This window comes from Capra hircus, chromosome 2 (assembly GCF_001704415.2).
Source record: "Capra hircus breed San Clemente chromosome 2, ASM170441v1, whole genome shotgun sequence".
Taxonomy (NCBI): Eukaryota; Metazoa; Chordata; class Mammalia; order Artiodactyla; family Bovidae; genus Capra; species Capra hircus.
The window spans coordinates 11,084,420-11,107,293 of NC_030809.1; the positions used below are offsets into that span (position 1 = coordinate 11,084,420).

The 22,874-nt window shown below is 43.8% G+C and overlaps 1 protein-coding gene across 6 annotated transcripts; it reads left to right on the plus strand.

Annotated features, from left to right (window-relative positions):
- On the plus strand, nucleotides 1-21,917 carry TRNAU1AP (tRNA selenocysteine 1 associated protein 1). 6 transcript variants are annotated; one of them, XM_018056945.1, is made up of 10 exons: nucleotides 22-164; nucleotides 798-895; nucleotides 6,857-6,956; nucleotides 7,568-7,620; nucleotides 9,875-10,006; nucleotides 10,388-10,465; nucleotides 11,519-11,638; nucleotides 14,519-14,681; nucleotides 14,887-14,920; nucleotides 21,641-21,916. In XM_018056945.1, exons 1-10 carry the CDS (start codon nucleotides 138-140, stop codon nucleotides 21,775-21,777), a joined length of 942 nt encoding a protein of 313 aa, XP_017912434.1. In that variant the 5' UTR covers nucleotides 22-137; the 3' UTR covers nucleotides 21,778-21,916. The 6 variants fall into 6 exon arrangements, with proteins under 6 accessions (XP_017912427.1, XP_017912443.1, XP_017912457.1 ...); XM_018056938.1 differs by lacking the exon at nucleotides 798-895 and having other exon boundaries at nucleotides 1-164; XM_005676767.3 differs by lacking the exon at nucleotides 10,388-10,465 and having other exon boundaries at nucleotides 24-164.

The following is a 22,874-nucleotide window of genomic DNA, read 5'->3' on the forward strand; positions in this document are numbered from 1 at the left end:
GGCGCGGTCCGGTGCGCCGAGCTGCGGAGCATGCGCAGAAGGCGGTCGAGGCGCATGCTCCGTGGAGCTCCCGGGTCCGCGGCTCCCGCGTCCGCGCCAGCTCCGGGGGCCCACAGAGTCCCTGCGGGGCCGCGGGCATGGCGGCCAGCCTGTGGATGGGCGACGTGAGTGAGGGCGGCTTCCCGGGTCTGTGGCGCAGGAATGTTAGCGTCGCGAGGAAGAAAGGGGCCGAGTGGGGAGGGCCCTCGAATCTCCAAAAGGGTGGACGTGAATGGGGAGGGGAGTTCTTTTAGGCGACGCCGGCGCGAGTCCCAGTTATTTAGGTGCCGGGGGGCCAAGACTGAGGGGAAGGGTCCTCAAAGTGCTTGGAGAGGGGCAGTTCTCTTAGGTGACGCGCAAGTGAGTCCCAGCGTGTAGGTGAAGGCTGACTCGGAGGGGGAGGGGTCTTGGGGGCCCCGCCTGGGTTCGTGGAGGGGAAAAGGAGGGTTTGGGGGCGGATAGAATGGGAGGAATCCTAAGGGTTGAAGAGCGCCCCTGGTTCTGGGACTGGAGGGATGGATTCCTCCATCCCAGGGGGGCGGCTTCTACAAAGGAGCACATTTAAAGAAGGCGAGGGACGGGGAACGCGGGGGTTCAGGTCATTCTGCGCATGGAAACCTCTTCCCCCACACCCCCAACCCCACTCCCGCCCGCCAGCAGCGTGCAGCCCACCCCGGGCTGAGGGCGGAGGGGCTCCGGATCCGGAAAACGAGGAGTCTGGATGTGGCCCGACCCGCTCTGCTCTTGTGTTTACGCAGCTGGAGCCCTACATGGATGAGAACTTCATCTCCAGAGCCTTTGCTACCATGGGGGAGACAGTGATGAGCGTCAAAATTATCCGAAACCGCCTCACTGGGTTTGTCCTCTTACTTCAGTCCTCGTTCTGCTTTATAGATCGCGCTGCGTGTGTCATGCAAGAGAAGGTTAACATCGCGGAGGGTCAGGGCTTTGACCCCTAGTAATAGTTGTCATAATGATGTTAACATTTGGTGGTGTACAGATGACTTGAGCCAGTCTGGGTTTGAAAGCTCTCGTGTGCTGTGTGTGACTTTGAGCAATTGACTTAATCTCTCCCTCTTGTCTGTAAAAATAGGCATAATGAAAGCACCTACCTCATAGAGCCCTGGTGAGGATTAAGTGCCATTAATTCATGGTCAAGGTTTACCACAATGTCTGGCATATGGTATATGCTTGGTAAATATAAATAGATTATGATCTGCTAGGTAATAAGCACTTTAAAATCACAAACACCTCTGAGCTAAGTATTGTTATTAGAGAAGCTTAATAGCTGTCTTAAATATACACAGCTTTTAAATGAGAAGCCAGGACTCTAATTCAGCTGTGTTCTCCAAGTTCATGAGTACCCTTAACTCTCATGTGAAACACTACCTATGTGCTACTGTTCTAGATTTCCTGGACACATGGCTGAAATAACCCAGAAATAGTCCCTCTTCTCATGGATTTTACTACATTCTAATAGAGGAATGAGACAGTAAATACTTACACAAAACAAAATGTGAAGAATACTTTCACATAGAGAAAAAAAAAAAGACAGTGTTTAGTGAGTATCTACTCTGTGCGGAGTACTAAAGCAGCTTGCTAAAGCATCAGTCAGTTGAAAAATGATGGGAGATATGAAGTGCGGCCTAGTCTTTGGCTGTTTGGTAAACAGGTACTTTCTTATAGACAGAAAACCCTGATAAATCAGCTACTGGCATGAAAATACATTCTGTAATACTTTCCAAAACACTGACATAGGTTCTCACATTTTAATCTTTATTAAGAATTGGAATCATCCTTTCCTGCCGTTGGGCTTCCCTGGTGACTGGGTGGTAAAGAATCTTCCTGCCAGTGCAGGAGACTTGGCTTCAATCCCTGGGTCAGGAATATCCCCTGGAATAGGAAATGGCAACCAACTCCCATATGCCTGGGAAATCCCATGAACAGAGGAGCCTGGTGGGCTATAATCCATGGGGTCACAAAAGAGTAGGACATGACTTAGCGACTAAACAAGAAATAGCCACCACTGATTACTAAACCCTAGCTGTTTTTATGGTGGCACCGACATACATATTACGTGTGCACTCTGCCTCATATGACCAAGACTTTGAAGTGCTTTGTGAGAATACTGTAAGATAAATAAATGTGAATTTAAAACAAGGAACAAAATACAGGGAAAGAGTAAGACCCAAGAAAAAGTAATGCACAATAAAGCATAGTGCTTAAGAATGTAGTGATTGGTTGCAAAATACTTAATACCACAGAACTGTACAGTCAAAAAATGGTTAAAATGATAACATTTTATATAACTGTGTGTGCTCAGTCGTGCCTGACTCTACAATCCCATGGACTAGCCCACCAGTCTCCTCTGTCTGTGGGATTCTCCAGAGAAGAATACTAGAGTGAGTTGCCATAACCTTTTCCAATGTAATATAATCCTTAACAATTTTTTTAATTCAGCAAAGAAAAAAAAGAATACAGTTGCATGTGGAGTAACCACATCTCTTCCATCACTGGTGGGACTAGAAAATGTTACAACCACTGGGGACAAGTATCTGGCAGTATCTTTTTAATTTTTTTCCTTTCAAAAAAAAAAAAAACCTTGATATTTGGCTGCGCTGGGTCTTTGTTGCTGAGCACGGGCTTTCTCTAGTTGCTGTGGGTGGGGGCTGCTCTCTAGCGCGCAGGCTTCTCATTGCAGTGGCTTCTTGTTGCAGAGCAGGGGCTCTGCTCAAGTGGGCTTCAGTAGTTGTGGCACATGGGTTTAACTGCTCTGAGGCACGTGGGATCTTCCCTGAACAGGGATGGAACTCGTGTCCCCTGCATCGGTAGGTGGATTCTTAACCACTGGACCACCAGGACAGTCCATACATCTTCAATACATCTGCCTTAGCAAGTCTGCTGCTGCTGCTGCTAAGTCGCTTCAGTCGTGTCCGACTCTGTGCGACCCCATAGACTGCAGCCCACCAGGCTCCCCCATCCCTGGGATTCTCCAGGCAAGAACACTGGAGTGGGTTGCCATTTCCTTTCTCCGATGCATGAAAATGAAAAGTGAAAGGGAAGTCACTCAGTCGTGTCCGACTCTTAGCGACCCCACGGACTGCAACCCACCAGGCTCCTCCATCCATGGGATTTTCCAGGCAAGAGTACTGGAGTGGGGTGCCACTGCCTTTTCCTTAGCAAGTCTAGTCCTAGGTATTTACTCAAGAGAAATGAAAGTGTGTAACTACCATGAAAAGGACTTGAATACGTATAGCACATTTTGTGTGGTGTGTGCGTACGCATGCATGCATACGAGCTCAGTCCCTCAGTTGTGTCCGGCTCTTGGTGGCTTCTCTGCCTACGGTATTTTCCCGACAAGAATACAGGAGTGGGTTGCCATTTCCTACTTGAGGGGATCTTCCAGGCCCAGGATTGAACCTGCATCTCTTGCATCTCCTGCATTGGCAGGTGGATTCTTTACCACTGTGCCACCTGGGAAGCCCCATAGCATGTTGGCCCCAAACTGCAGTCCAGGTATCTGAATAGGTAAATATATAAATACTTGTATAGTCATATAGTATATAACTGGTATACATACACATACAGTTTATGTATATGTATGGTATACGTATACAGTATATGGCATACAATTTCCAGAATTTGGGTAAGTTCATGTTGTTTGAGTTGGTGATGCTATCTAGCCATCTTATCCTGTGCCACCCTCTTTTCCTTTTGTCTTTATTCTTTGCCAGCATCAGGATCTTTCCACTGAGTCAGTTCTAAAATGCACAAAATTAATCTGTGGTGGAAATAACTCAGCACCTAGAAGAATTTGTGCATTTCATTGCGTGTAACTTAAAAGGAAAAAACTGTACACAGTAATTGAACTCTAGTTAATAATAAGCATGTTAAAATAATTGAGAAAAATGTACCAATATCTGCAACTTACTTTGAAATGTATCAGAAAATAAGGATGATACCTGTATTTTCCATCTCCTGTAAATGTTATACTTTCATTATTTAAAAAAAATCAACAAAAACAGAAAAGGATGATAAATGGGTAAGGATGTGGATGGATGGATGATCACTTGGTAAAGTAAAATTTTTTTTTAAAGTAAATATTTTTTAAAAAGTGGTAGGTGTGTGTGTGTATATATATATATATATATAAAGGTGTTTGCTATGGCAGCTCTTTTAATTATTATGTTTGGAATTTTTCATAATAAACTGCTGGGGAAGGAATATAGTCAGATTATCCTGAACTCAAGTCCAGCCTTTGGCAAATACCAGCTGTGTAGTTTAAGGCATCTTGTATAATCCTGAGTCTCAGTCTCCATATCTAAATGGGAGCAGTAGTTTGCTTCCCTCATGGAGTTTTTCTGTGAGAATTAGATGAGGTGGTGCATGTGAATTGGCGAGCACCGTGCTTGGCCTGTAGTGACTGCTCAGTAATAGTCAGCTCTTACTGGTGGTGGTCTTTACATTGGCTTAAATTCTAGCACACACAAGACAGAAAACACAGATTTGCCCCACCGTTCTTCTAAGCATTAACATTTATGGAGCTCATAGACTGTGTTCTTAGATCCCTGGGCTCTGGTACTTCCCTTGCCCATACCTTTTGGCTTGGTGTCCATAAGGTTATTTGAATTGAGTATCATAGTTCCAGAAAAGTCTGATTTCTTTCACTGGTGATAGATTTAAGAATGCTGTTAAGGAAAACTGTTTTCAGTATAAATCTCTTAGAAGGAAGGAATATCAGAGGATCTAGCCACATCTACCTACTTATGTCCCTTCATTTCAGTTCAGTCTCTCAGTCGTGTCCGACTCTTTGCCACCGCATGAACCGCAGCATGCCAGGCCTCCCTGTCCATCACGAACTCTCGGAGTTGACCCAAACCCATGTCCATTGAGTCTGTGATGCCATCCAGCCATCTCATCCTCTGTCATCCCCTTCTCCTCCTGCCCTCAATCTTTCCCAGCATCAGGATCTTTTCAAATGAGTCAGCTCTCTGCATCAGGTGGCCAGAGTATTGGAGTTTCAGCTTCAACATCAGTCCTTCCAATGAACACCCAGGACCAATCTCCTTTAGGATGAACTGGTTGCATCTCCTTGAAGTCCAAGGGACTCTCCAAAGTCTCCAACACCACAGTTCAAAAGCATCAATTTTTCGGCACTCAGCTTTCTTTATAGTCTAACTTTCACATCCATACATGACTACTGGAAAAACCATAGCCTTGACTAGATGGACCTTTGTTGACAAATTAATGTCTGTGCTTTTTAATATGCTGTCTAGGTTGGTCATAACTTTCCTTCCAAGGAGTAAGCGTCTTTTACTTTCATGGCTGCAATCCACCATTTGCAGTGATTTTTGGAGCCCAGAAAAATAAAGTCCCTTCTGTCCCTTAGTAATGCTTTAAAAGTAGACCACCAAGAATCTCATACATATCCCCACAATTAGGTCTGGTCTGTGGATTTACTTTGTCCAGCTAGATTTTAAGTTTCTTAAGGTCAGGTGCCATGTTCTTCAACTCTATCTGCCTGGCTGGTGGTAGATTATCAAAAAAACTATAAATTACGAAAAATTTAAATTTACAAAGAGTACAGTGTACACTCATGTAACCACCACCTAATTTCAAAAATTGTTAATATGTTGCTATATTCTCCTTATCTAAGTGTCTGTAGAGATTTAAGTAGATTGATGTTTTCTTTTTGCTGAACCACATGGAAGTAAATTATAAGCATTATGACATTCTAAATATTTGAGTATTGTTTTTTAATGAATTAGGATCCAGTCAGAGATCAGATCCTGTATTGCATTTGTCTCTTTTTAATGTAGAAATGCCCACTTCTTTCTTCTCTCAGAATAATGACTTTTTGAAGAGGTAAGATTGTCTTACATTAGGTTCTACATTCTGGATTCTGGTCCTACATTCTTGATTTATTTGTTTCCTTGTCGTAGTGTTTTATTTGTTCTGTTCCTAATATTTCCTGTAAGCTGGGCATTAGATCTGAAAGTTTGCTTAGGTTGCATAGGAGTGTTTTTTTTCGGCTGTGCCAGGACTTAGGGCACACGAGATCTTCAGTCTTCAATTGTGCAGGATCTTTAGTTGTGGCATTCGAACTCTTAGTTGCGGCAGGTGGGATCTAGTTCCCTGACTAGGGATGGAACCCACGCCCCCTGCTTGGGAGCTTGGAGTCTTAGCCACTGGACCACCAGGGAAGTCCCAGGAAACCTTTTTGGCAAGAGTTCTTCATAGGCGATACAGTACATGAATAAATGACTTACTAAATGAGTCTGGTACTGGCCTGGATTGTCAGTACTTATACTCAGGTCTATAAATTCTGAACTGGAGTACAGCATGGAACAAAAATAATATGGGCTGTCATGAGAAAAACATTTTTTCCTGCCCTCCAGCTCAGACTCAGTCTCTCATCTAGGTATCACGTCTTGTGTGTGCATGTGTGTCTGTCTGTCTGTGAAAGCTTGAATTACTCTTTTTTCTAATTTTTTAATAGGAGGAAAATTGCTTTACAGTGTTGTGTTGGTTTCTGCCGTACAACTCGAATCAACCATAATTAAACATATATCCTATCTCTCCTCCCTCTTGAACCTTCCCATACCCCTCCTTTTTTAAAAATATTTATTTATTTGGCTGTACCTGGTTTTAGTTGCTGCATACGAATACTTAGTTGCGGCATACAGGATCTAGCTCTCTGACCAGGGATGGAACCCAGGCCCCCTGCATTGGGAGCTCAGAGTCTTAGCCACACAATCACTGTCAAAGTCCTGGGTATCAGATCTTTAACCATTCCCTTTTTCTGTTTTCTCTCCAGGATCCCGGCTGGCTACTGCTTTGTAGAATTCGCAGATTTGGCCACAGCTGAGAAGTGTTTGCATAAAATCAACGGGAAACCCCTTCCAGGAGCCACACCTGTAAGGACACTTAGATAATGATAATGTTGCCATTTTTGTTACCATGGATAACTGTCATTTGTTGAATCCCTACCATATATTTTATTTAATCCTATAACAACCCTAAACAGTAGACATTGTTATCTTTGACAGACCAGGAAACTGAAGCTCAGGGAGATGGAATAACTTGCCCAAGGCAACACAGGTAGTAAGTGGCAGAGCCAGGATGCAGACCGAAGATTGGTTGCCTCTAAAACCCGTGCCCTTTCCACTCTGCACCGCTGCCTCCTTTCACAGAAGACTTGAACCTCTAGACCTCTTGCTTGATTGACAAAGTAGAACAGGCTGGCAGCTGTGAGGACACGTTTCAAGAGAGTTGCATTCTGCTCTTCCCACAGTTACTTAGCTTACAGCTGCACCACGCTGGCACACCTGGGCTCATAGAACCATGGAGCTGGCAGTGCCCTTAGCGGTCATCCGTGCATCCCCCTCCTTTTAAACAGGAGAAAAGGCTGAGGCTTAGAGAGGGGGAGATGTTTTGGCCAAGGTAATTTATTTCAGTTTTTTTCCAAAAATTGTTGATTCTTGAAACACCTTTCTCTGTTTTAGTTTGTTTGTTTTTAAATTTTCAGGCAAAGCGTTTTAAACTGAATTATGCCACTTATGGGAAACAGCCAGATAACAGGTAAGTAGAGAGTAGCCACCAGGTAGCTTCAAGTCCTGGGAAGTGTCTAAATAGAGACAAGATGTGTTCACTGCACTGGTCACTTCCAGAGAGGAGGATGGGGAGCTGAGTTTGGCCCCAGTTTGCTTCCCTCCTGAAGGCCAAGCCCTCCCATCCCTGTTGGGGGATGCTTCCAGTTTGCTCATGTCAAGGCCCCTGTGCCCTCTCCTAGTCCTGTGACTGCCCATGGTAATGACATTTTATTCAGTAAGAATTGCTGTAGCAACATAAATGTATCGAGCATTTCAGATTGCTTTGAAAGCTGGAGAACAATGTATGAAAAGCTTTAGATAGATTTATACCCTTTGAACCCATAATTCTGCTTTTCAGTATTTATTCATGGATATGTGTAAAGATTATTCCTAGTGGCACTAGTGGTAAGGAACCCGCCTGCCAATGCAGGAGACATAAGGGACGTAGGTTTGATCCCTGGGTTGAGAAGATCTGGAGGAGGGCGTGGCAGCCCACTCCAATATTCTTGCCTGGAGAATCCCATGGACAGAGAAGCCTGGTGGGCTACACAGTCCATAGAATCACACAGAGTCAGACACGACTGAAGTGACCTAGCACGCATGTGGAAAGATTAGCCTTGATATCGTGTAATATCACTTATATGTGGAATCGTAAGAAAGAACTTACTTATAAAACAGAAATAGAGCCACAGATGTAGAAAACAAACTCATGGTTACCAGGGGATAAGGGGACGCAGTGAATAAATTGGGAAGTTGGGAGTGACTTGTACACACTAGTGTATATAAAATAGGTAACTAATTAGAACCTACTGTATAGCATAGGGAGCCCTACTTGATACCCTGTAGTAGCTTATATGGGAAAAGAATATTAAAGAATGGATATGTGTATGTGTATAAACTGATTCACTTTGCTGTACACCTAAAGTTAGCACAACATTGTGTATCAACTATAGCAAAAGTTTTTTTAGAAAAAGAAAATGTTCATTGAGATACTACATATAATGGGCAAAATTGGGGGAAAATCCAAGTAATCTAATAATAGGAAAGTGGGACATATTGTTAAGTTACAATATGTCCATTTTTTGAAATATTGTGAATCCATTAAGGTGTCATGTTGTAGCAGAATACTCACATGTCAAGATGTTGGTGAGATCCTGTAAGTGAAAAAAATGCTAGAAACAAAATAAATGAGTTATATCCAATTTTTGTAAATTCGAGGGAAGATGCTAAAGCAAAACGAAAAAATGCATATCAAGGTGTTCATGGTGATTCCCTTTGAGTTGGGTTATTGGTATTTTATTTTTCTTTGTCCTTTTATATATTTTGATCTTATGCAAGGAATATGTATCATACCCGAAATAAAATAATAATGAGTTTATTGTTCTATTATGGGGGTTGGCAAACTGACCTAATTTTGTCATTACCTGAAAGCTAAAAATGTTTTTTTACTTTTTTTTTTTTGGCGGTGCCTCACGGTTTGCAGGATCCTAGTTACCCAACCAGGATTAAACCCAGGCCGTCGGCAGTAAGAGTACAGAGTCCTAACCACTGGACCGCCAGGAAATTTGCTCTTTATTTTAAACTATTCATTTGTTTATTTGGCCATGCTGCTCTGCTTGTGGGGTCTTAGCTTCCTGACCAGGAATCGATTCTATGCCCCCTGCAATGCAAGTGGATTACCTTAACTACTTAAGTGACTTAACTACTGGGCCACCAGGGAAGGCCCCCTGGCCCCCCTTGCATTTTTTAAGGATTGTGGAAACAGACAAAAGACAACAGAAATCAGAGGTGCCCCAGAGCCTCCAGTAGTTACTGTGCGGCCTCACAGAAGATTTTGCTGGCTCTGTCCTGAAAGCTGAGGGATTTCATGTTAGCCCATCTTCAGGGGAGAAGGTTCAGTTCTCATGCTCCTGTGCTTTTCACCGTTTGGATTAAAAGTACGCAGTGACTGCAGGATCTCTGGCTTTATCTTTTGAGCATCTCTGACTTGGCCCCTGGTCTGCACTCATGTGAAGCTGGAAGCCAGATAGGCTTTATTCAGTGGGTGAGGGGCTTGGGGCAGGAGACTCCTTCCGAAACTCTTCTACCAGGACTGCCAGAGGAAACAAATTAGGACTAGGTTAAGGACCCATCAGATGTGTTCTCTGACGCGGCACAGAAGAGGTTTATCTAGAATGGGCCAAGAGAGCTCACAAGAACAGAAGTTTTCTCCTTTGTGTCTGAATCTCGTTCTCTCTTCTCAGCCCTGAATACTCCCTCTTTGTGGGGGATCTGACCCCAGATGTGGACGATGGCATGCTGTATGAGTTCTTCGTCAAAGTCTACCCCTCCTGCCGGGGAGGCAAGGTGGTTTTGGACCAGACAGGCGTGTCTAAGTAAGGCCTTACTCTTCTTGATGCCTACCCTGTTGGCTGCAGCATGTATCTCATAGCTGAGGGTGTGATAACGAGGCCATGTTCCATGGTGGTGAAGGCTCAGGCTCTGGAGCCAAACCGCCTGGTGCAAATCCCAGCCTCAATACTGCCCAGGGATTATGCAGCAGGCAAGTTACCTGAACCTCTGCCCCTGTTTCCTTTTCTGTGAAATGGTATCTGCATCTTATGGGAGTTGGTGTGAGGATGAAATGATGTATTAAATCAATAGAGAATGCTTTATAGGTATTTCCTTTTTTATTTATTATTTTTACTTTAAAAGTGGAAAGACCTTAAGAAGGGTTTATATATATATTTTTTTTCCTCCGTTATCATTTATTACAGGTTATTGAATATATATGGTTCCATATGCAACCCACTCCAGTACTCTTGCCTGCAAAATCCCATGGACGGAGGAGCCTGGTAGGCTATAGTCCATGGGGTCACTAAGAGTCGGCAACGACTGAGCGACTTCACTTTCATGCATTGGAGAAGGAAATGGCAACCCACTCCAGTATTCTTGCCTGGAGAATCCCAGGGACAGAGGAGCCTAGTGGGCTGCTGTCTATGGGGTCGCACAGAGTTGGACATGACTGAAGCGACTTAGCAGCAGCATGCTATACAGTAGGACCTCGTTTATCTGTAGTAGTTTATATCTGCTAATCTCAGACTCCTCCTAATTTATCCCTTTTCTACCCTCTTGCACCTTTGATAACCATGTTTCCTGTGTCTGTGAGTCTCTTTCTGTTTTGTAAGTAAGTTCATTTATATCATACTTTAGATTCCACACATAAGTGAAATCATACCATACATGTCGGGAAAGATTCCTTTTTGATCTGAGTAGTAGTTATGGGCTTGGACTTTGAATTCTGCTTCTGGTATGACTTCGGGCAAGTCATTAAATGTCTTTGAAGTTTGGTTTTGCCTTCAATAAGATGTGGATAATCCCTTCATCAAGTTGTTGGACAGTTTATTGAGATAACTGGGGAAATACTCAGCATAGTGCCTGGGAAATAATAAATGGTCATTGAATGTTAACTGTCATTCATTTATCCCCAAGTGGGATATGAGTTCAGCAAAGCAGGAACTCGTCTGCTTGTGACTGCTGAGTCCCAGTGCCTTGGGTAGCACCTGGCATGCAGGGCAGGCTCCGTAAATATTTGGCCTTCTGTGACTGTTACTACTATTGCTTCTACTATAATAATAATAATACTTTCCAGTAGATTGGGAAGGAAGCTCTTGTTTGGGGAGAAGCCACATCAGGATGGCATGGAGGAGGCTGGTGAACTGAAAGTGGAATCCTCCAGTGCTGGGGTCTCAATCTGCTCTGTGACACCCCTCTGTTTCATGGGGCGCTCAGGCCTGCCCATGTGGTTTGATGGGCGCTCTCTCCCTTCTCAGCTTCTTTTCCGTTCTTTGATTTTACCTGCATCACATTTGTGATCTAAATAGTGCGTGTGTGTCTTTTTCCTGCAGGGGTTATGGTTTTGTGAAATTCACAGATGAGCTGGAACAGAAGCGAGCCCTGACAGAGTGCCAGGGAGCCATAGGACTGGGGTCTAAACCAGTGCGGCTGAGCGTGGCCATCCCCAAAGCGTGAGTCCTGCGCTGGCGTGGGAACCGAGACATGCCTTGTCGGTTGCTGATAATCAGGGCATCCGCTTGCTGATTGGGAGGCTGCCAGGAGACTCAGTGCAGGCCACAAGTAATGAGTGCCCAGTATTTGCCAGGCTGGGTGCTGGAGATGAGCCAGGATCACTATTGCCCCTGCAGAAGCTTACAGCTGAGGAGAGAGCTATGACTCGGGGAGGCGGGCACGTTCAGAATCGCCATAGTGATGCTGGAAAAGCAGTTGGGCTCTGCAAACTTAGTTTGTGTGCTCTTTGCCCAGTAGAGCTGCTGTTGAAACATACAAACCTCTTATGAGTGCCCCTTGCTATGGGAGTGGCTAAGAATTAATGATTTAGGGAATATGGTACAGGAAATTGCCACAAGCCATGCCTTGTGGCCAAAAGAAAAATAATGATATAAGCAGGATAGAATATTATGTACATCACTATTGTACCTGTCACTCTGGGCAGAAAACCCTTCTTCCCATGCATATCCAAGCATGTTTTATACTCAGATATAAGACAGTTTTTCTCTGCATAGAATCCTCCATCCTTTGGCCCAAGCAGTGGTTCTCAGCTTGAGGACATTGGCAACACCTAAAGATAAATTTGATTGTTACATCCCATACTGAGAGAGGGGAGCCTCTGGAATCTAATGAGTACAGGCCAGGTATGCTACTAAACATCCTGCAGTGCACAGGACAGCTCCCGGAACAAAGAATGCTCTCCTCTGCCACCCAAAAGTCAATTTTACAAAGGCTGAGAAACTTCGTGTTAAAGTATATAAGTGGTTACACTCTTTGGGCAGAACTTCCAAATGGCCATGTTTTTTAAGACAGCAAAAAATTTGGAGGCTCTTTGCAGTTTAGCCTCAGCGATTCTCCCCTCCAAATGTTATTTGTTCTAAACTCTACAGTATATGTAAAAACATTAAAGAAAACATTGAAAAGAAAGAAGTTTCTTATTACTCTAGATGACTGCTTATAATTTCTGGGTTCCTTTTCAGGCTTTTCCATAAGCTTCTGTTCTGTATAAATGTAGATATTGATGTAGACGCACACACTGCGTGCATACGGGTCAGTTTACATGTGGTAGATTCATTGCTTCTTCATTTTTAATTACAATAACAATGTTCACTCTTGTTCTTCCCCAGTTTACTCAGTATACACACTCACTTTGCCATACAGTTGCATAATTGTCATCATTACAACATTTTTAATAGCTGCGGAATATTCTTTCGATTGCATATTCTGTCTGGCAGTTCTTCTGATGTTTACTCTTTTGGTGGTTTCTGCTGTGTCATCATTTATTCAGTCAATGATAACTGAGTCCCTGCAACCGCAGCCCCGCCCTAGACTTTGAAGTTGTAGCTATAAACAAGAAAAACAAAGTCCCTTCTGCAGAGCCGTTATATTGTTACATCTGTTTCTTCATTGAGCATTGTTGTCAGCATTGATGCCTGCCTCTGGGGAGGTGCCCTCTTGCACTAAGAATTGAGTAATCTGTTTCCTTGGAGAGTCAGACTTGTAAGCCAAGTGTGGAGAAACAGAAATGTGTAGACCCAGACCCTGTGCCTTCAGTGACCTGAGCATGTCGTGAGGGTGGTAGACTCCTTGGACGCCTGGGTCAGGAGGGTAGGGTCACGGAGGCAAACATGAGCAGTTTTCAGCCTGGCAGTGGGCAGAGAGAGGAAATGTCTGCCATCAGACTTCATCGAGCCGCCCAGTCGGGAGGTGATGCTAAGGCAGTCAGATGCGGCCTAACTGCTCAGGCTGAGTCCTCACCAAGCCGACACTGAGCACACGAGGAACCTGGGAAGAGCTCATCACCTGTGGTTTTTTAAGGTTTTGAAAGCAGTGGATCTTTTGCAGGCTTGACATTCTGTCTTTGGTTAGCAGTGACTGGGGTAGCTGTGGAATCAGAGAAGAAAGCTTTCTGTTGACCTTGGGCCTCAGCCCTGGTTGGTGAATGCAGGAAGGGGGAGACAGATAGGAGACTTGAGTCTGCAGGGCAGGTGCCTAATGAACCGTGTTGTGGTTGGGGTGCAAGCCTTGGAGTTAAAGTTTGGCTCCAGTCCTCTGTGTAGTCTTGGGTGAATCACTTAACCGTTCAGAGGCTATGTTCTCATATTTACAGAGGAAATGAGTGCGGGACTTAAAGAAGGAGACCATATGTGAAAAAGAATGGGCACAAATCCCAAGTACCTACCCCACAAATGATGTCTCTGACTACAGTTCCAGGCTCCTGAAACACTTACCTTATGTTTTTGCAGGGAAAAGGTGATAAGATATTTTGTAATTTGAAAATGCTCCTTGGATCATTCTAAATGCAGATTATCCAGGCCATGTTAATCTGAGCCTTTGTGGCTGGCAGAAAAACAGCCCCCCAAGATCTTGAGAAGGGGAAAAGTCAGTACTAATAAAGTTTGTAAGGGAGACAAACCTAACCATTGGAAGTGCCTTTTTTTTTTTTTTTTTTTTTTTAATTTAGCCATGCTGTGTGGCCCATAGGATCCCAGTGCCCCGATCAGGGATTGAACCTGGGCCCGTGGAACTTAAAGTGCAGAGTCCCAACCACTGGACCACCAGGGAATTCCCCAAAGCTCCTATCTTTAAAGCTGGGTTCTGGGATCAGACTGCCTGGGTTTGAATCTCTTACTCACTATGTGACTTTGGACAAATGATGTAATCTCTCTCTACCTCAGTTTTCTCATCTGTGAAATAGGATTAATTATATATTTACTGTATAGCACCATTGTGGGGATTAAACGAGTTAGTCTGTGTAAAGCACTTACAACAGTCCCGGTCATATAGTGTTATGGAAATATTTGCTCATTTGTTTGTTTATTTTTCCTTCTTCCTTTAAGGAGCCGTGTGAAGCCAGTGGAATATAGTCAAATGTACAGTTATAGCTACAACCAGTATTACCAGCAGTACCAGAACTACTATGCCCAGTGGGGCTATGACCAGAACACAGGCAGCTACAGCTACAGCTATCCCCAGTACGGCTACACCCAGAGCACCATGCAGGTAACCATGACTTGGCCAGTCTGGCCCCGCATCCTCTAGAGACTTGGGTGAGTCTCCAGGATGGGGTGGTTAAGGACAGGAGCTTGCGCTTCAGAAAGACAGGGGAAGATGAAGCAGGTTAATTCCTCTTGTTAAAAACAAGCCATCCTAGTCATGGGCCAGGCTTTCACCGTGCTTCTCACCCACCTCTCTGGTCTCTTGGCAGACGTATGAAGAAGTCGGAGATGATGCATTGGAAGGTAAGAAAGGACTCCCTTCACTCAGTGTAAGATGTGAATGTCACCTGAGCGGGGAGCGCGGATCTCAAATCACGCCAAGGAGCAACAGACGAAAGAGGGCTCCCGAGGTTCCCTGGACTTGTGGTGGTCTACCCCAAGATGTAGGTCTGAACCAAAGACTCCATTGCCTTATATTTGTCGCACAGGTTGTCAGATTGCTGTAAAATAATTTTTAATTTCACGTTTTAATTTTTTTCCATACTTTTTATGGGCTATGCTGAATCTTTGTTGCTGAGCCCAGCAGTCTTTCTCTAGTTGCAGGGCACAGGCTCTGGAGCGTGCAAGCTCGCGGTTTGTCACCTGCGGGCTTAGCAGCCCTGCAGCATACGGAATCCTAGTTCCCTGACCAGGGACTGAACCAGAGACCCCTACATTAGAAGGCAGATTCTTAACCACTGGACCGCCAAGGAGCTCCCCCCATGTATCTTAAATTATCTGTTTTCCTCACTTTCAAGTAATAGTTGTGATTGAAAGTTTGGCAAATACAGTAAAGTATAAGGAAGAAACTAAAATCACCTCCCAGTTTTGCTACATGGTAATAGCCATTATTGCTTATTTAAAATTAAAAATTTGTTGTGATTTTTTATTGAATTTAACAGAGAAAAAGTAAAACCAAAGTAATTGCTGACCTTCAGACAAATATTTTTTCAAATGAGATATTTATACTTTTAAAGGAGTCTAAGGTTTGAAAAAATTATTTAAAAAATTTTTTTTAATTTTTTTCAACATATTTCTGAACAGAATGTTAGGTTTAAGGTTTAAAGAAGTAAAATAAACATCGATTTCTAAGTAAATAAAGCTTTATTTTAAGGTACAAAAAGACTCCAAGTTTAAAATCTTAAGTCTGTTTTAAGAATTATTCCTCAAGAGAAGGTCATAGGGAAAATGTCATCTGTAAGCAAAATATCCTTTAAAGGAAACATCATCCGTAGCCATGGAACAAACTTCATAGCGTTTTAAAGCATTACACTGACCGTGTTGTCATCTGATTCTGGCAGCAGCGAGCGTAGGGGTGGGCTGCGCAGACACAGCTCCAGTAGAGGGATGGTGAGCTGGAGGTCCACATGGTCTTCTCATCACACAGTGAGTTAGGAGCAAGGCTCAACCTGGAGTCCCTGTCTTTCTAGCCTTAGTCTCTTGCCTTTTTTTGCCTCCTTTTTAGAGAAATTATCCTGATTATAACCATATTTGTGTGTGACTCCTTAGAGTTTTTCTATTTCTTCATCATCCGTTATTACAGCCAACCCTGCTATAATAGTTTGGCAGGCACTGCTGCCTATCAACACTTCGATGAATAGGTATTTTTATAAATCCCATTCTACAGAAAAGAAAACTGAAGCTTAAATAGTTAACAGCCAACAAGTTTCACTATGTGAGTATACACTAAGCACATATACAGGTATTAACTCACTTGGTGTTCACAGTGGTTTTGAGGTAAGTACCATAATTGTCTTGATTTTACAGGAGAGGAAACAAATTTCATGTTCAAGGTCAGCTTAGTTGCAACATCGTAGCAAGAGGTAGACCGTCTTAGAATCCTGCAGTCTTGCCCTAGACTTCAGGGTCTTTACCACAGTTATAATGCCTCCCTCTTTTTTTTTGTTTTTTTGGTGGTCAGATCTTAGTTCCCCAATCGGGGATTGAGCCCACACCTTTGGCAGTGAAAGCATGGAGTCCTAACCACTGGACCACCAGGGAAGTCTCTAATGCCTCCCATTTTAACCTAATCGCCACACAGAGACAGGGCCCAGGAGGGATTGTCATTCTTCATCTGTACCTTGGGTTCAGCAGGCCATCTTCCAGACCCTGTCATCCAAGTGAGGAAGGGTGCTATACTGTCCGTGCGTCCATACACTTCTACACACCCAAATACCTGTCCTTGGGAATTCCCTGGCAGTCCAGTGCCGGGTGCTTCACCACCATGGCCCGGGTTCAGTCCCTGGTCAACTGAGATCCCTAGAGCTGTGTGGCTCGGCCAGAAACACCCAAAACAAAATGCAGCAGCAGCAAAAATGCTTGCCCTTGCTGGAGCCTTTTGCTAATCTGTTCCCATATGCCATTACCAACACTGAATGGAGTGGCCAGACTGGTCATGCTCTGCTTTCCTAGAGTTCCCATATGGAGCTGCTGTACATGCTCAAAACTTCAACTCATAATTTAGATTAGAATTACAAGAGAGATTCCTCTGGTTGCAGGAATGGGCACAGTACTTATGTGAAAAGATTCACCTCTGATCAGTTGATTCAGCACCAACTGGCTGATTCTATCGAGTACCTGAGAAAGTTGGAAACAGTTTACAAAAGAAGCTCAAATGGCCTATAAACCACAAGAGAAAATAATTTAAGCATATACTATTTGTGTTAGTCAAGATTCTCCAGAGCAATAGAGCCGAAAGGATATATGTATTTATAATCTGTGGTGTGCTTCAGCAAGCTGGAGGCTCAGGCAGGATTTCTATATTAGCACCTAGAGGTAGAATGCCTACTTTGAGAATCCTCAGTTTAAGGCCTTTAATTGATTGGCTAAGGCCCACCCACATTATTGAGAATAATCACCTTTACTTAAAGTCAACTGATTTGTAGGTGTGAATCACATCTACAGAATATCTAGACTAGTGTTTCACCAAACAACTGGTCACCACTACCCTGACCAAGCTGACACAAAATGTAGCCATCATACTGCTAATACTAGTACTTAAATACAAATTAAAATATACTATCTTTCTACAAAGAATTCTTAAAATGTTCATATGCATGAAATCAATTTTACCTGAAAGATTTTATCCCACAGTGATATCAATACAGATAAATATCTAATGATAGATTTATTAAATATTGGTAAGATTTTAATTAGATTTTTTGTTTTATTAAATCATGTCTTTTTCTAAGAATATTGATATAGAAAAATTTCTCGATGAAAAAATTCCTGAAATACAATAGGATATACAGTAAGAACTCGGTTAGGTTTTTTGGTTTTTATTTTGGAGGGTGTAACTCACATAACATAAAATTCACCCTTTTAAAGTGGACAGTAGTTTTTAAAAATAGCCACAAAGTTGTGCAGCCATTACCCCTGTTTAATTCCAGTGAAGAATACTGTGAAACCACTAGCAGTCACTCCAATATCCTGTCCCTGGCAACCACTCACCTCCTTTGGATTTACGTATCCTGAACATTCTAAATAAACGGAGTCATGTATGAGATGTGGTCTTTGGTGAATGACCTCTCTGACTTGACTTCCGATTCCTCTGTTACAGCATGTGTCATTCCTTTCTTTTTATGGCTGAATAATATTCCATTCTCTGGATATCCATTTAGTTGATGGACATTTGGATTGTGTCCACTTTCATTGTTATAAATAATGTTATGAACATACGTGTGTAAGTTTTTGTGTGGACATAGAAAAGTTTTCAGGGACAAGTTTTCAGTACTCTTCACTGTATACCTGGGAGTGTATTGCTGGATCATATAGTAAACTCTGTTTAACCATTTGAGAAATGGCCAGACCTGTCCAAAAATGCCTGGAGCATTTCCATTTCTCCGCATTCTCACCAACAGTTACAGTTTGTCATTTTGGCTATCATAGTGGCTTTGATAGCAGATTGCCACTTCATGGCAAATAGAAGGGGAAAAAGTGGAATCAGTGACAGATTTCCTCTTCTTTGGCTCTAAAATCACTGCGGATGGTGACCACAGCCATGAAATTAGATGATTGCTTCTTGGAAGGAAAGCTATGACAAACCTACGCGGTGTGTGAAAAAGCAAAGATGGCACTTTGCTGACAAAGGTCTATATAGTCAAAACCATGGTTTTTCCAGTAGTCATGGACGAATGTGAGAGTTGGACCATAAAGAAGGCAGAATGCCGAAGAACTGATATTTTCAAACTATGGTGCTGGATAAGACTATTGAGAGTCCCTTAGACAGCCAGGAAATCAAACCAGTCAGTCCTAAAGGAAATCAGCCCTGAATACCTGTTGGCAGGACTGATGCTGAAGCTCCAGTACTTTAGCCACCTAATAAGAGCCAACACATTGAAAAAGACCCTGATGCTGGGAAATATTGAGAGCAGAAGTGAGCAGCCGGGGATGAGATGGTTGGTTGGCAAGCTCAATAGACATGGGCTTGAGCAGTCTCAGGGGGATGGTGAAGGACAGGAAGCCTGGGGTGCTGCAGTGCATGGGGTCTTATTTATTTGGCTGCACCAGGTTTTAGTGGTGGCAGTTGCAGCATGCACAGTCTTTAGTTGTGCCATGTGGAATCTAGTTCCCTGACCAGGGATTGAACCAGGGCCCCCTGCATTGGGAGTTCAGTTCAGTCGCTCAGTTGTGTCCAACTCTTTGTGACCCCATAGACTGCAGCATGCCAGGCTTCTCTGTCCTTCACCAACTCCCAGAGCTTGCTCAAACTCGTGTCCATTGAGTTGGTGATGCCATCCAACCATCTCATCCTCTGTTGTCCCCTTCTCCTGCCTTCAGTCTTGCCCAGCATCAGGGTCTTTTCCAGTGAGGCAGTTCTTCGCATCAGGTGGCTGAAGTATTGGAGCTTCAGCATCAGTCCTTCCAATGAATGTTCAGGACTGATTTCCTTTAGGACTGATTGGTTTGATCTCCTTGCAGTCCAAAGGAGTCTTGAGTCTTCTCCAGCACCACAGTTTAAAAGCATCAATTCTTCGGTGTTCAGCTTTCTTTATAGTCCAACTCTCACATCCATACATAGTGAACTCACTCAGTCGTGTCCGACTCTTTGTGACCCCATGGACTGTAGCCTACCAGGCTCCTCTGTCCACGGGATTTTCCAGGCAATAGTACTGGAGTGGATTGCCATTTCCTTCTCCAGGGGATCTTCCCAACCCAGGGATTGAACCCAGGTCTCCCGCATTGTAGACAGACGCTTTACTATCTGAGCCATATTGGAAAAACCATAGCTTTGACTAGATGGGCCTTTGTCAGCAAAGTAATGTCTCTGCCTTTTAATAGATTGTGTAGGTTGGTCATAGCCTTTCTTCCAAGGAGCAAGCATCTTTTGATTTCCTGGCTGCAGTCACCATCTGCAGTGATTTTGGAGCCCAGAAAAGAAAGTCTGTCACTGCTTCCATTGTTTCCCCATCTATTTGCCATGAAGTGATGGGACCAGATGCCATGCTCTTAGTTTCTTGAATGTTGTGTTTTAAGCCAACTTTTTCACTCTCCTCTTTCACTTTCATCAAGAGGCTTTTGAGTTCCTCTTCACTTTCTGCCATAAGGGTGGTGTCATCTGCATATCTGAGGTTATCGATATTTGTCCTGGCAATCTTGATTCCAGCTTGTGCTTTAGAAGTTAAATAAGCAGGGTGACAATATACAGCCTTGACGTACTTCTTTGCCAATTTGGAACCAGTCTGCTCCATGTCCGGTTCTAACTCTTGCTTCCTGAACCTGCATACAGATTTCTCAGGAGGCAGGTCAGGTGGTCTGGTATTCCCATCTCTTGAAGAATTTTCCTGTTTGTTGTAATCTACACAATCAAAGGCTTGGGAGTGCAGTCTTACCCACTGGACCACCAGGGAAGTCCCTACTGTTCTGAGTTTTGTAGTGACAAAACTTCCTTCTCTTTATAGGTTTATCACATAGCTATACACCCCTAAATAGCAGGGTTTAGTTTTGCCTGTTTTGGAATTTTAATGCTGTGCTGTGTATACTGTCTTGCTTCTTTCATTCAATATTTTATTTGTGAGATTCATCCAAGTTGGATACAACCGAGGTTCATTTTCAGTGCTCAGTAATACTCCCTTCTAAGAATAGTTTACTTGTTAGGGGTTTAAAAGGAAGCTGTTAGGTATTTTGTCATGATTTCTGGTGAACAAATACCACTATTGCAATCAAGGAAAAAAAATTGTTTTTCAATACAGAACTTGGTGTTTCAGCTTGTGTACTTGACTCTAGCTCTTTCATTAGACATTCATTGTTCTTGATTTAGTAATCTTGATCAGGTTTCCCAAACCCAAATTTCAGAAAAGGGCCACACCAGAAAATCTGAGACATGTGACAGTTACAGGTATGTGTAGTTTAATAAACATGGAATGACAGCCAAAACTACTTGAGTACTAATTACATGTTACATTCTGTAAAGTTAGAGTTAGACCCTTGATTAACTTTACCATTGGAGCCACCAAGTAAGCCCATAGGAGTCTCCCTGCAGTGCGGGAGACCTGGCTTCGATCCCTGGGTCGGGAAGATCCCCTGGAGAAGGAAATGGCAACCCACTCCAGTGTTCTTGCCTGGGAGATCCCACGGAGGAGCCTGGCAGGCTACAGTCCATGGGGTCACAAAGAGTCGGACACGACTTCACTTTCTACTTTCTTTTCTTGATTAACTAGGGCTTAGGGCCTCCTGCGCAGCCTCAGTCATAAATCCACATGTAACCTGTAGTCAGCCTTCTCTACCTTCCATTCCTTCACCTCCTTGGATTCAGCCAGCCATGGATGAATCATGGGGTGCTGTAGCATTTACTCCTGAAAGCCTCCACAAGCAAATGGACCCTGTGCTGTTTGAGGGTGGACTGTCCCCTGCCCTGCTCTCATCCTCACAAACCCTGCAGAGGCAGCAGGGCTGGCAGCCCCGGGAAGGAAGAGGGGAGAAGGGCACCGAGTCCCGTGTCTGCTGAGTGCTGCGCCCCTGAAGCCACCCTTGCTTCTCTTCCAGACCCCATGCCGCAGCTGGATGTGACCGAGGCCAACAAGGAGTTCATGGAGCAGAGCGAGGAGCTGTACGATGCGCTGATGGACTGTCATTGGCAGCCTCTGGACACGGTGTCTTCAGAGATCCCTGCCATGATATAGCCAGGACAAGGGACAAGCCAGAATGGACTTGTGAGGAGAGAAGAGACTCCTTTTTTAAAGTTGCCGCAAGACTTTTTTGAAATGTTTCATAAAGATTTTAGTAATCAACCGTTCCTGCAATTATATTTTTCCTCTAACACTGCTGCCTTCATTTGAGTTTGAAAACCCAGAGACCAGTTGGAAGAGGGTTGAATGAGGTTCATCTTTGAACAGTAATCTCATTTATCCAGATAATGTCACCTACACTCCTGGATATAATGATTAAGAACAAAGGTGGGTCCTAAGTTACTAAGCCAACTTCTTAGGAAGTTTCACATTTAAGGTTGTGGTTACCTGCTGGGATAGTGTCACATGGTGGGCGGTTACTTTTCAGGTTTCCTTTCCCCCTACAAATTTGCTTCAAACGTGGTGTCTAGGAATTCATTATTTGAATTGGGGGGTAAATTTCAGGGCCCATTGTATGGTTGAATGGTGGCTCAGACAGTAAAGTGACTGCCTGCAATGCTGGAGACCCGGGTTTGATCCCTGGGTTGCGAAGATCTAAGAGAACAAAATGGCAACCCACTCCAGTACTCTTGCCTGGGAGATCCCATAGACAGTGGGGCCTGGCAGGCCAGTCCAGGGGCGACTTCCAATTTCAGTTTTCAATTGAATAGTCAAAGTGTTCACACTTCTGTCCATGAAAATTCAGGCAATACAGGAACAGATTGCCATTGGGGATTTGCCCCACCCAGACATCAAAGCACCTCTGGTATTAGCAGGCAGATTCTCTTACCACTGTGCCACCTGCGTAGAAGTGTTAAGTCGCTCAGTCCTGTCCAACTCTTAGCGACCCCATGGACTGAGACTGAGGAGCCTGGTAGGCTACAGTCCATGGGATTTTCCAGGCCAGAATACTGGAGTGGGTTGCCATTTCCTTCTCCAAGGGATCTTCCTGACTCAGGGATCAAACCCGGGTCTCTGGCACTGTAGGCAGATGCTTTACTGTCTGAGCAAACCAGTTCCCAGCCAGCTTATTCTAGACCAAAAAGGCCTAGACTGTTTCAGGTACAAGATGGTGCCATGTATGTGCCAATCCCACCTCTTAAGAAAATGTT

Bases quoted from the DNA above. Each gene is read 5' to 3' on its own strand.
- TRNAU1AP (XM_018056938.1), top strand. From the start codon at position 31: ATGCGCAGAAGGCGGTCGAGGCGCATGCTCCGTGGAGCTCCCGGGTCC. The intron at 7,621-9,874 runs GTAAGTAGAGAG...CTCTCTTCTCAG, and splicing joins GGGAAACAGCCAGATAACAG to CCCTGAATACTCCCTCTTTG. The intron at 10,007-10,387 runs GTAAGGCCTTAC...CATTTATTACAG, and splicing joins GACCAGACAGGCGTGTCTAA to GTTATTGAATATATATGGTT.